The 13990-nt window shown below is 40.8% G+C and overlaps 1 protein-coding gene across 3 annotated transcripts in view; it reads right to left on the bottom strand.

Annotated features, from left to right (window-relative positions):
* TDRD3 (tudor domain containing 3) overlaps nt 1–13990 on the bottom strand; it is a 207916-nt gene that overhangs the window by 134942 nt on the left and 58984 nt on the right. For all 3 annotated transcript variants that reach the window (XR_005659787.1, XM_029057160.2, XM_029057163.2), the window contains exons 2-3: nt 12490–12574; nt 2048–2113 (exon numbers count right to left, since the gene is read on the bottom strand). Coding sequence is in view for 2 of the 3 variants with exons in the window: in XM_029057160.2 (XP_028912993.1) it covers nt 2048–2113; nt 12490–12574 (151 nt within the window). In the remaining variant the exon portion in view is untranslated. The remainder of the gene's footprint in view (nt 1–2047; nt 2114–12489; nt 12575–13990) is intronic.

Raw genomic sequence — 13990 nt, 5'->3', positions numbered from 1 at the left:
TCCCGGCTAGATTACTGTGTCAGCCTTCTCTCTGACCTCCCTTCCTCTTCTCTCGCCCCGCTCCAATCTATTCTTCACTTCGCTGCCCGGCTCATCTTCCTGCAGAAACGATCTGGGCATGTCACTCCCCTTCTTAAACAACTCCAGTGGTTGCCTATCAACCTCCGCTCCAAACAAAAACTCCTCACTCTAGGCTTCAAGGCTCTCCATCACCTTGCCCCTTCCTACCTCTCCTCCCTTCTCTCTTTCTACCACCCACCCCGCACGCTCCGCTCCTCTGCTGCCCACCTCACCATCCCTCGGTCTCGCCTATCCCGCCGTCGACCCCTGGGCCACGTCCTTCTGCGGTCCTGGAACGCCCTCCCTCCTCACCTCCGCCAAACTGATTCTCTTTCCCTCTTCAAAACCCTACTTAAAACTCACCTCCTCCAAGAGGCCTTCCCAGACTGAGCTCCTCTTTTCCCTCTACTCCCTCTGCCACCCCCCCTTTACCTCTCCACAGCTAAACCCTCTTTTTCCCCCTTTCCCTCTGCTCCTCCACCTCTCCCTTCCCATCCCCACAGCACTGTACTCGTCCGCTCAACTGTATATATTTCCATTACCCTATTTATTTTGTTAATGAATTGTACATCACCTTGATTCTATTTAGTTGCCTTTGTTTTTACAAGATGTTCTTCCCCTTGACTCTATTTATTGCCATTGTTCTCGTCTGTCCGTCTCCCCCAATTAGACTGTAAGCCCGTCAAACGGCAGGGACTGTCTCTGTTGCCGACTTGTTCATTCCAAGCGCTTAGTACAGTGCTCTGCACATAGTAAGCGCTCAATAAATACTATTGAATGAACATCCCCCAAAAAAAACCCTCCAGGGCTGGAACTATTCAGAAAGGATACTGTAGGCAAAGTAACCTAAGTGTCTTTCTTGTCTCAGGTTCTGCTCAGAAAGTATAGGCACAGGAAAGTAAAACCATTCGAGTCTCAAGGTTCCAGACCCCTCCCCTCACCCCATCCTTGGATGTATTCTAACTGATCCACCATGGGCCAGGAGTTATTTAATAACAATAATAATTATGGTATTTGTTAAGCGCTTATTACATGCCAAGCACTGTTCTAAACACTAGGGTATATACAAGGTAATCAGGTTGTCCCACACGGGGCTCACAGTTTTAATCCCCATTTTACAGATGAGGTAACTGAGGCACAGAGACGTTAAGTGCCTGTAGTAAACACTGGGGTGAATACAAGCAAATCAGGTTGGACACAGTCCCTTTGGGCTGTGGCACTCACAGTTTCAATCTCCATTTTACAGATGAGATAACTGAGGCACAGAGAAGTGAAGTGACTTGCCCAAGGTCACACAGCAGGCAAATGGTGGAGCAGGGATTAGAAACCATGACCTCTGGCTCCCAGGCCCATTCTCTAGCCATTATGCCATGCTGCTTCTCATTTTTTCTCCAACCACCTCACAGTGGCTGCAGAAACACCAGAGTCCAATCTGGTTACACTTCCTCTGAAGTGATAGGAAATGTCATAACAGTCAAAGTGAACAGCAAGTGACAATCCAATCTAAACTGCTGGCAACTTAATTATAAACTAAAATCTTACTTCAATAAGCCTATTCTGATTTAGGCAACAAAGTCTAGCTAATACTGCTGAAAAATGTCATGCTATCTCCTTTCCCCACAACATACTCAAGCAAAATGAATATAGTCTAGCAAGAAGTACATAAAAAAAAAAGACTGGGTGGTCAAAATAAATGTCATTCTTCACAATGATATTCCAATACAGCATAATGTATTGAATTTTATCAAATTCCAATTCTCTTAAAATAGCAGAGATTGGGTCCAACATGAAACAATTCCACACTTCTTCTGTAAGTCAAATCCTTTCTTTACCAACTTTGAAATCTATTTAAGAATATCACACTACAAATAAGATTAAGTCACAAAGTATGTTATAAACACGCACATACACACATACACACATGCCCCTCATCGACACCGCACCAATAAACTGAAAGAAAGCATAAGAAGTTGGCAAATTTTAGTACCTTTTCTACCTTTCCTCCATTGATGTCACTTGGAAGGAATTTTTTGCCAATAGTTCTGAGATCTGTCTAAAATAAAAATAAAATGATTAAAATGAATAATAGAATATAAATTGCTTAAAATTAGAATTATTTTTAAAAGGCATGCTTTGTTAACTTGGTTTACCTGGACGAAAGGAAAGCAATGATATTTGTAACTGCATTCTACTGGAATCCCTTTCATTAAAAATGGTTAAAGAGAAACTGTCCTTTTTGAGACCATGAAAATCAGACCAACCGCAAGAGTGATATATTCCTAGATGACAACTTTTTGATTTAAGGGGTAATATCCTAATTGAACATCCTAAAAGAAAGCAGCAAAACACTCCAAATTCATCTTATGTTTACTGCTACATAAAATAAATTGCAGTTTAATATGTTCAAATAATGTATTACTATACCACTACTCTACATAGTCTCTAATAGTATATAAAATGAAATGAAGTATGTTCAAGCAAAGTACAAAAATTCAAAAAATATTACATGTGTGAATGGAGGAAAAGGATCACAGTGAGGAATCTAGCATTTATGTTAAGAAGAGCAATGAGTATCTTAGTTACATTCACTAGTTCCTCTTCCACCTTACATTTCCTATCTGAAGGTGCTTGTCAAGGCTCTGTTCTGGATGTCCTTTTATGAGGATTTGGAAGGAATGGAGCATGGTGGACTAATGAAAATTCTAATGTGAACTAATGTGAATCTAAGAAGAGCTAATCAACTCACAAGACTTCACCTACCATCTCTAAGAAGATCAGTCCCTCACCACTCCAGCCCCTTCTTCAACTCTCCCATCTTTCCCAGCAGTATCTCTAGGAGATCTCCTGCCTTCTCTCAAAATCTACACATTCCGCATATGTATATGACCCCATTACTTCACAACTTATCAAAACACTTGTTACCTCCCTTCTTCCCTCCCCAACTGCCATTTTCAACTGTTCACTCTCCAATGGCTTCTTCCCCAATGCTTTCAAACATGCCCAAGACTCCTTTATCCTAACAAAAAAAAAAGACCCCTCCCTTGACCTCACAGCTCCCTCCAGTTATCGCTCCTTCTCCCTCCTATTTTCTCCAAACTCCCTGAGCAACTTGTCTTTATTCACTGTCTCAAGTTCCTCTTCTCCAATTCTCTCCTTGACCCACTCCAAACCGGCTTCCGTCCACTCCAGAAACCACTCTCTCAAAGGTGACTAATGATCTCCTTCTTGCCAAATCCAACAGCCTCTTCTCCATCCTAATACTCCTCGTACTCCCAGCTGCCTTCAACACTGTCGACCACTTCCTTCTCCTGAAAACATTATCCAAACTCGGCTTCACTGAGACTGTCCTCTCCTGGTTCTCCTATCTCTCTGGCCATTCATTTTTGGTCTCTTTCATGGGCTCGTCCTCTGCCTCCCACCCCATAACTGTGTATGCCCCTCTAGGTCCAGTTCTGGGTCTTCTGTTACTCATTAATGTCTAATTAATATTAACATTAATATTATTAAAATTAATGTCTGTCTCCCCCTCTAGACTGTAAGCTCACTGTGGGTAGGGAATGCGTCTGTATTGTTGTATTGTACTCTCCCAAGCACTTAGTACACTGCTCCGCACACAGTAAGTGCTCAATAAATATGACTGAATGTATGACTTCCAAATCCACTCATTTCTTTTTCCTTCAGATCACCATCTGTATTCACTAACATGTCAGACTCTCCATGTCTAAGACTGAACTTCTCATCTTACTATCAAAGCCCATTCCTCCTTCTAGCATTCCCATTCCTTTTGCTAACACCCCATGTACCCTGTCCCAGAAGTCTGTAACTTTGGAGCGATTCTTCTTGCTTCATTGTCCTCTAGCTCTCATATTAATTGTTTTTATACTATTTGCTAAGCACTTCTTATGACCCAGACGACTTATGATCCAGACACAGTACTAAGCACTGGGGTAGATACAAGTTAATCAGGTTGGACACAGTCCATGTCCCAAATGGGGCTCACGATCTTAATCCCCATTTTACAGATGAGGCAACTGAGACACAAAGGCTCATAAGTGACTTGCCCAAGGTCACACAGTAGACTAGTGGTGGAGGCAGGATTCGAACCCAGGCCCTTCTGACTTCCAGCCCCATACTCTATCCACTAGGCCATGTTGCTTCAACTGTGAAATCTGCCAACAACGTTTTGTAGATCAACCCTTTCCTTCCCATCCCCCAAACTGCCAACCAGGTCCATGGTATTTTCATATTCTACTTAAACAATTCTATCTGCCTACTCACCCATTCCCCTGCCTCCTGTCTATGAAGTGTGGCTTAGTAGAAGGAGGACTTGGGTTCTAATCTCTGCTCCACCACTAGTCTGCTTTGTGAACTTGGGCAAGCCGCTTAGCTCCTCTGTGCCTCGGTTACCTCATCTATAAAATGGGGATATAGACTATGAGCTCCACATGGGACAACCCAATTACCTTGTATCTACCTCAGTGCTTAGAACAGTGCTTGGCACATAGTAAGCACTTAACAAATACCATAATTAATTATTATTACTGTATGTGATACTGCAGAATGGATCATTTTCTTAAAACATCCTGCAACACACTTCTCAACACTCTCAAAAACACTCAACGGTTACTCATCTCCCTCCACATCAAGCTCCTTACATTTGGTTTCAAACCTTACATAGCAGCTCTCTTCAATCACTACTTCCCATCTCTCACTATTCACTTGTCCGAAATTCAACTCATTGTATCTCAAGCCTGACACCCCCACCTCCTATTCCTTGATGCTAATCTGTCCTGAAACTCCCTCCCAATCATTCAGTGGTATTTATTGTGTGCACAGCACTATACTAAGTGCGTGAAGAGTACAGTATAACAGTGTAACTAACAGACACATTCTTCCCTTTCAAATCCACCAGACCAGATTGCTCCCCATATTTAAGGCTCTCCTTAAGCCCCACCTACTCCAGGAAACCTTCACACCCAGTCATATCAATTTAGCATGCAGGCATTTCCTCAGCACTTCTCTGTATACAGATATTTAGAACAGTGCTCTGCACATAGTAAACGCTTAACAGATACCAACATATTATATTTCTTTGTGTATTCAATGTATTTATTCAGCTATTTAATTCCAGTGTTTAGAACAGTGTTTGACACATACTAAGTATTTAACAAATATCACAATAACAACCGTGACAGGTTCATCTACCAATCTTATATCATTGGAGATTTTCCTGCTCGCATTTCCAGTTTGTCTTCCTCTGCCAGAATATAAACTCCTTGAAAGATGGGAGAGTGTATCTTACTTCTATTCTACTCTCCCAAATGCAACTATACTTATTTGCACTAATTAGGCACTCAAATGTCATTGACTGACTGATATGACATGCAGAGGGCACAAACAGGAGCATAACAAGTAGGAATGCTGAAGTATTTTCCTATGCTCTGAATTTGCATATTTATAGGTCCTCTGCCAGTTAGGAAGGAAGAAGGAAAGGTGGGAAGTCATGTAAAGAAATAGGCTCAGGGGAAAACAACTGAGGTAAAGATTGGGGAATTATGATGAAATAGTAATTATTCACCATGTAAAAGAACGTGATTTTTTTTTATAAATTTGAAAGGCATTCAGTGGGTTCTCTATACTGAGATAATAGAAAATGCAATAAGAGAAAATAACAGTTGAATAGAGTCATAAAAATAAAGGTTAAGTAATACTAAGATTTCTGCAAATATTCATCAATGGTAATAAACCAATCAATATAGAGCGTTGTACTTTCCTAAGCACTTAGTACAACACAACAGACTAGGTAGACATAATCCCTGGCCACAGGGAGCTACAGTCTACAGGGGAGATAGACATTAAATTATATATCAAATGTCTCTTTTCCCCTCTAGACAGTAAGCTCATTGTGGACACTGAATGTGTCTGTTTACTGTTATATTGTTCTCTACCTGGTGCTTAGTACAGTGCTCCGTACTTAGTCAAGTACTCAATAAACACAGTTGACTGACATTAAAAATTATGGATGGGTGAAATAGAGTACAAAGATCATGGGGCACTGTGGGAGAAGCAGCATGGCTCAGTGGAAAGAGCACGGGCTTTGGAGTCCGAGGTCATGGGTTCGAATCCCAGCTCTGCCACTTGGCAGCTGTGTGACTGTGGGCAAGTCACTTCACTTCTCTGTGCCTCAGTGACCTCATCTGTAAAATGGGGATTAAGACTGTGAGCCCCATGTGGGACAACCTGATTCCCCTGTGTCTACCCCAGCGCTTAGAACGGTGCTCTGCACATAGTAAGCGCTTAACAAATACCGACATTATAATTATTATTATTATTCTAACGTCAACCTACTCACCCTACTCTATCTCATCTACCTGGCCAACGACCTCTCATCCATATCCTGCCTCTGACTTGGAATACCCTTCCTCTTCATTCAATTACTCTCCCCGCCTTCAGAGCTTTATTGAAGTCATGTCTCCCCTAAGTGGCCTTCCCTGGCTATTTCTATTCTCCTATTCCCTTCTGCATCACCCTTGCACTTCATTCATTCACTCAATCGTATTTATTGAGCGCTTACTATGTGCAGATCATTGACTTTGCTCCCTTTACTCATGCCTCCTTTAGCCCCACAGCACTTAGATGCATTTCCACAATTTATTTATATTAATATCTGTCTCCCCATCTAGACTATAAGCTCATTGTGGGCAGGGAACTTGTCTACCAACTCTGTTATACTGTATTCTTCCAAGTACTTAGTACAATGCCCTCTTGTATTTTACTCTCCCAAGTGCTTAATACAGTGCTCTGCAAATAGTAAGTACTCCTTGGAATGCCCTCCCTCCTCACCTCCGCCTAACTCTCTTCCCCTCTTCAAAGCCCTGAGAGCTCACCTCCTCCAAGAGGCCTTCCCAGACTGAGCTACCCCTTTTCCCTCTGCTCCCTCTCTGCTCCCCCTTCACCTCCCCTCAGCTAAGCCCCCTTTCCCCCCTTCCCCTCTTCTCCTCCCCCTCTCCCTTCCCCTCCCCTCAGCACTACGCTCATTTGTATATATTTTTATTATCCTATTTATTTTGTTAATGAGGTGTACATCCCCTTGATTCTATTTATCGTGAATAAGTTGTCTCATTTTTGTCCATCTGTCTCCCCCAATTAGACTGTAAGCCTGTCAATGGGCAGAGATTGTCTCTATGTGTTGCCGAATTGTACATTCCAAGCACTTAGTACAGGTTCTGCACATAGTAAGTGCTCAATAAATACTATTGAATGAATGAAAGTACTCAGTAAATGTCACTGATGATGATGATGACATATTTAATTTGAAGTGTTGGCAAGACTTCCAGGTAGAAATATTCTGAAGGCAGGAGAAAATGTGTGACTGCGAAGAAGGAGAGAGGCCAGCACTACAGAGGTGAATTTGAGAATCAACCACCTAGATAGTAGTTGAAGCCACCGGAATGACTGAGTTCTCCCAGGGAATGGGTGCATAGATGGAGAGAAGAATGGCTCCCGGAACTGAACCTTAAGGGACTCCCACTGTTAGAGAGTGGGAGGCAGAGGAGGAACTCACAAAAGAGACTGAGAAGGAGCAGTCAGAGATAAGAGATCCAAAAGACAGTATCAGAGAAACCAAGGCGGGGTAATGTTTCAAGGCGAATAGGGTGGTCCACAGGGTCCAAGGCAGCTGAGAGGTCTGAAAGGATTAGGATGGAGTAGAGGCCATCAGATTTAGAAAAAGGTCAATGGTCACTTTAGTGAGTAGCTTTTGTTGAATGGAGGAGGTGGAAACTAGATTGGAAGGGGTCATGGAGAGATCTGGAAGAGAGACAGTGGAGATAGTGGGTGTAGACAATTCTCTAAAGGACCTTGGACAGCAATGGTAGGAAGGAGATGGGATGATAACTGGAGAGAGCCGTGGAGCTGAGGCTGGGCTTTTTTTTTAGATTAGGGCATACATGAACATGTTCAAAAGCAGAGGGGAAGAAGACATTGGAAAGTGAATGCTTAAGATGGCAGTCAGGGAGAGAAGGGAGGGGACAAGTGTTTCAAAAAAGTATGAAGGGATAAGGTATTAAAAGCAGCATGATGTAGTGGATAGAGCATGGGCCTGGGAGTCAGAAGGTCACGAGTTCTAAACCCAGCTCCGCCACTTGTCTGCTGCGACCTTGGGCAAGTCCCTTCATTTCTCTGGGGCTCAGTTACCTCATCTGCAAAATGAGGATTAAGATTATGAACTCCATTTGGGACAACCTGATTACCTTGCATCTACCCCAGCGCTTAGAACAGTGCTTGGCATATAGTAAGCGCTTAACTAATACCATAATTATTATTATTATTATAAGGTCAGCAACACAGGTGGAGAAGGTGGGTTTTGAGAAAAACCAAGAGATCTCTTGAGAAACTGCTGGAAATACTGGGACAGTCAAACTGGGAGAAGACAAGGGAAGCACTGGAGAGCAGCAGAGAGAGTTTAGGGAGATCATGCCTGACTTTTTCAATTTTATCAATAAAGTATGTGGTCAGGTCATTTGGGGAAAGAGACGGCGGGGAGGGGAGAAGGGGGACAGGAGGTTTGAGAAGGCAGTTAAACATCCAGAAGGGCCAGTGTGGGCAGCAGGTATCAATAAGGACGGAGAAGTTTTGTTGCCACGGAGAGAAGAAGTAAAGCAGGTGTGGACTAATTTTGGAAGGATGTAGTATGCCAGGTGTCTGGCTTTCTGAAAACAGTGCCCCGCAGCTCTTACAGTGGCAGAGGAAACATTCTGGGGAGTTGATCCAGGGTTGTGGGTTAGTGGGACGAGACTGGAAGAGGGGCAGGGGAGTGAGGGAGTTGAGTTCAGTGGAGAGGGCAGTATTAAGGCCAGAGGGATAGGAGAACCATGGGAACAGTCAGTGAAACCAAGGTTAAGTAACATTTCAAGAAGGAAGGTGTGATCCAAGGTGTTGAAGGCAGGTGAGAGGTTGAGGAAGACTAGGATGGAGTAGAGGCCTTTGGATTTGGCAAAAAGGAGGTCACTGGTGACCTTAAAGGGGGCCATTTCCAGGGAATAAAGGGGAATAAGCCAGATTGCAGGGAGTCGAGGAGAAATTTGGAGAAGAAAAAGTGGAGGGGATGAGTATAAACACCTCAAGGAGTTTGAAGAGGAATGGTGGAAGGGAGATGGGGAGGGCTGGAGGAAGCCCTGCAGTCAAGGGAGGGCTTTTTTAGAATAAAGAATTACATGGGCAGGTTCAAAAGCAATGGAGAAAGAGCTATTGAGAAAGAGCTAATCACTGGGGTGGATAAAAGCAAATCAAGTTGGACACAGTCCCTGCCCCATGTGGGGTTGACAGTCTTCATCCCCATTTTACAGATGACTCCCAGCCCCATGCTCTATCCACAACTCCATTCTGCTTCTCAAAGAACATGGGCGGTTCATTAAGGACAAGAAATAGGGGGTGTGGAAGGATAGGGGTTTGAGGAGTTAAAAGTCTGAAACAGGACTACAAATATGGTGGCCAATAAGGATGGAGAATTACTGTTGTCAGGTGGATGAGAGGGCAGAGGTCAAGTGAGGTTGACATTGAGAAGGAGGAGATTGTCTTCATGTCTGGCATTCCTCCAGCAGTGTCCTGCAGTTCGTGCACAAGAACAGAGGAAGCACACTGTGGAGATGAACCATGACTGCAGGCTGGTAGTACAAAATCAGCAAAAAGAAAGGGGAGCAAGGGAATTGAATTCATTTGAGAGGCTTGAGGGTGTGGATTTGTGTCTCAAGAGGATAGGTTGGGTATGAGGACCAGATGGAGGCAAGATGACTAGAAAACTGGAAGGCATCAAAAGACTGGAGATCTCGATGGGGAAACATGATATATTTGCAGGCAGTGGGTTGGGGGAAGGCAGGTCAGGAGGTTTATGTCAGCCAGTGGAATGTCAGAATTGATGAGGTCGGAAATTGTATGAAGTCAAGTGTGTGGCTAAATTGGTGAATGGGTGAGGTAGGGGTAATTCAAGTTATCTAAAGTATTTTATAGTTTGCACAATGGAACCACTGTGGCAGCTCTAAACAACAGGATGTTCTGAGGACGTGGTCTAAAACCCAAAATTATGTTTTCTGAAGTATGGAAATAAGAATGTTTGGTGACAAGTTAGAAATTGACTTTCTAGAGGTGAGTACTTTTAAAATGCAGTGCAAGAACTGCATTTTTCATTGGATGTTTCCTAAATAATCTTGGGAAACTTTAGAAAAAATACTGGAAAGACAAGATTTAATAAATAATCACAGCTTCAACAGCTGTCTTATGAAAAACTAATAACATACAATCACCAGCAACGCCTAAATTTATATTGCTACATCTAAGTTGCTTAAAAGTCATTGTGCATCTGAAGCAGTGATCTTAAAAATACTAATTTTAAATTTGTTTACTGTCCATTCAGTATGCAAAAGCCAATTACTTCTGCGTTTTTACTGAATGGACCTGGGACAATTCAAACTCATATCAACAGGTTTCTTTTTTCAACTTGTGCTAAAAAATGATACTGAAAATCCAGCTCACTGAGGTTAAAATGTCATTTCCTAAATGTCATTTCCCTTAGCATCTCAGGTCAATTTAAATGCAGGAAATGATTTTACAGTATGGAAAACGGAATGAAATGCTTTGTCTTTGAAGGCACAGAGTGTGTTCACAAACCTGTGTTTTACAAAGTACATTAGTTTAATTTTTTTAAGGTAAAATGGAGTTTTCAACAATAGCCAAATTATTCCATGGAGTAGGCTCAGCATCAAAGCCCTTAAATAGTGACTATCTGCATCAGTCCGATAAGCAGGTCAGACTGCTTATCTTAAATCTTATCTGGCAGACAGTAAGCACTTAACAAAATACTACGATTATTATAATTATCATTCAACAGTAAACACAAAAAAGTAGCAAGTATGAAAATTTTAAAAATGCTGTCAATGTTTCTTATTAAAATTCAATGTACCTAACTGAGGAAAGGCTCTTGTATTTCTCATTTAGATTTTTATAAAAAAAATTCACTGAAAAATTAAAGTTTTGATTTTGGTCTAGATCCTTACACCTAAACAAAAACACAAGTGCCAAATAATAATTCATCTTGGAGGTTTACAGCTTCCAATATTTTACATAGAACTGAAAATGTACTACAACTCTCAAACTCAGGAAGGAATAAAGAATAAAGCAACAAAATAAATTTGCCCTGTAAGATCTGCCCTTTATTTTGATTTGGCTAGAAGTATATATCCATAATATATATTAACAAAAATACTGATTACATTAACTTGGACTAAAGTTTCCAAAAATATAATGCATACCCAACCTCCCCATTTGTATCTACACACAGAACATTCATATCTGATCAACAGGTACTTTAAGACAAATGATTTCTATGCTTTATCCAGCTTCATTAACCTCCCTTCCATCCCACTCACAAACATATGTAGATAAACAACTAACTTTGCATTTATTAAGAGTTTAGGCAATTTTGGATTATAAGTACAAGGTCCCATACTATAATATTTCTGTAACACTGAGGATTGGAAGATACAGTTAAGTAATTTACAATGGTTTGAAACATAAGTTTAACTTCATAAATAATAGCTTAATATGAGGAAGACCAATAGGGAAACGTAAGGCTTTTCAACTGTTCGGTTTATTTGTTACTCTACCCTATTCTAATAATTTTGAATCCAAACTTGGATTTTCATTCCAGTTTTGTTCCTTTCACTATCTCCTGTGTGTCCACTGGACTTAAATTTTTAAGTAGCATTTCTTGCTTATGTAAAGCACAATTTTAAAGCCATAGAAATATAGTTAATGCTCATGAATTACAAGGTGTTGAAAAGCCACAGGAAGCAGCACAAAAATAGTTTATTTAGACCATTGTGGTTCTTTTCATCAAAGACATCTACAAAATATAATCTACTAAATCATTAGTCACCAAAACTGGCTAAATAATTTACTGTGCCTTAATGGTGATACTTGCTATGTTTCATTTTATTAATTATTGAACATGGACATTAACAAGTTAAATCGTATGTTATCTTTCATAAATAAACCCCTGGGTAAAGATCCAGTAGTTTCCACTTGTCAGTAGGGGGAGATAGGTTATGTGTATGTGTGTGTGTATCTTCTTTATAAATGTTTATCCCTATGTGTGTATATATATATATATATATATATATATATATATATATATATAATCTGTTCAAGTTGTGATAATGTAATGCTGGCTGCTTCAAGTTTCAAATATGATATTTTGGATCAATAAAAATTATCAAAAGGCAACAAAACAAAAGGTGCTTGAGCTCTACACACAGTCATCTTGCTCAAATAATTTTATATTAAGTTTATTCCCATAAACAACCCAGCATTGAAAATAAGCAATCTGTTAGGTTAGAATTAAGTTTAAGAAGAAAATTAATGACCATCACCTACATTGAGAGCAATCAAAATAATGTCGTTTATATTCACTTTATCAGGAGAACTTCTACAAGCTTCTATTCCTTCATCTGAAAGATACCTACAAAACAAAATAAAAGTTATTTTTTTAATAATCACACGAAATGATTTTGAGTGAAACTCTTAATCTAAAATGTAATTTTTATAAATGTAATTGGCATGTTCCCCTGTGAAGTATTCTGTCTCCTAATTATGAAAAGAGCTATTTTTCTATTGCTAATAAAACAAACCTGACACTATACATTATAATGCTACATTAAAAACTGACATGTTTTAGTAAAAAAACTCAGAACATCCATTTATTTCCAAACCCAATTTTTTTTTAAGTTGTTTTCCAGGGACACCTAATTTAAAATTCCATCTCCTCCAAGAGGCTTTCTTCTTTTTCCTCTCCCTTCTGTGTCACTTATGAACTCGGATCATGATCCTTCAATCTATCACCAAAATATTGCTGGTTTAACCTTCACAACATCACTAAAACCTTCCCTTTCCATCCAAACTGCTACCACATTAATTCAAGCACTTATCCTATCCCACCTTGATTACTCTACCAGCCTCCTTGCTGACCTCCCTGCCTCTTCTCTTCCCCACTCCAGTCCATACTTCACGCTGCTGCCCAGATGATTTTTCTACAGAAACATTCAATCCATGTTTCCCCACTCCTCAAAAACCTCCAACAGTTGCCCATTCACCTTTGCAGCAAACAGAAACTCCATACCGTTGACTTAAAAGCACTCAATAACCTTGCCACCTCAGTCCACAAACCTCACTCCTCTAATGTCAACCTACTCACTGAATCTCGATCTTGTCTACCTCGCCGCCAACCTCTCACCCACATTCTGCCTCTGGCCTAGTATGCACTCCCACTTGGTGGCCAAAACACCATCACTCTCCCCTCCACTAAAGCCTAATTAAAGGCACATCTCCTCCAAGAGGCCTTCCCCAACTAGGTCCTCAAGTCCTCTTCTCCCATTAACTTCTACATTGCCACTGCACTTGGATTTCCACCCATTATATATCCTTCTGTCAGGGTAATCCTTAATTACTTATACTAATCCGTAATTTATTTATACTAATATGAGGATTCAAATCCGTAATTTACTTATACTAATGTTCATCTCCCCCAATAGAATGTAGGCTCACTGTGGGCAAGGAATGTGTCAACCAACTCTAATATACTCTGCTCTACCAAGCACGTAGTACAAGGGTCTGCACACAGTAAATGCTCAATAGATCTAGTTGATTGACTGACTGATTGATTTTTGGGTATTTGGTATTTTCCCCACCCTGAGTCCCCAGAACTTATATACATATCTATAAATTATATATTTTAAATTATTTATATTAATGTCTGTCTCCTCCTCTACATTGTAAGCTCACATGGTGGGCAGGGTGCATTTCTACCTAATCTGTTGTACTGTACTCTCACAAGTGCTTAATACAGTGCTCTGCACACAGTAAGCTCCCAATACCACTG

The sequence above is a fragment of the Ornithorhynchus anatinus genome, chromosome 2 (assembly GCF_004115215.2).
Source record: "Ornithorhynchus anatinus isolate Pmale09 chromosome 2, mOrnAna1.pri.v4, whole genome shotgun sequence".
In the NCBI taxonomy this organism is placed as follows: domain Eukaryota; kingdom Metazoa; phylum Chordata; class Mammalia; order Monotremata; family Ornithorhynchidae; genus Ornithorhynchus; species Ornithorhynchus anatinus.
This window is presented reverse-complemented; position numbering and strand designations above follow the sequence as displayed.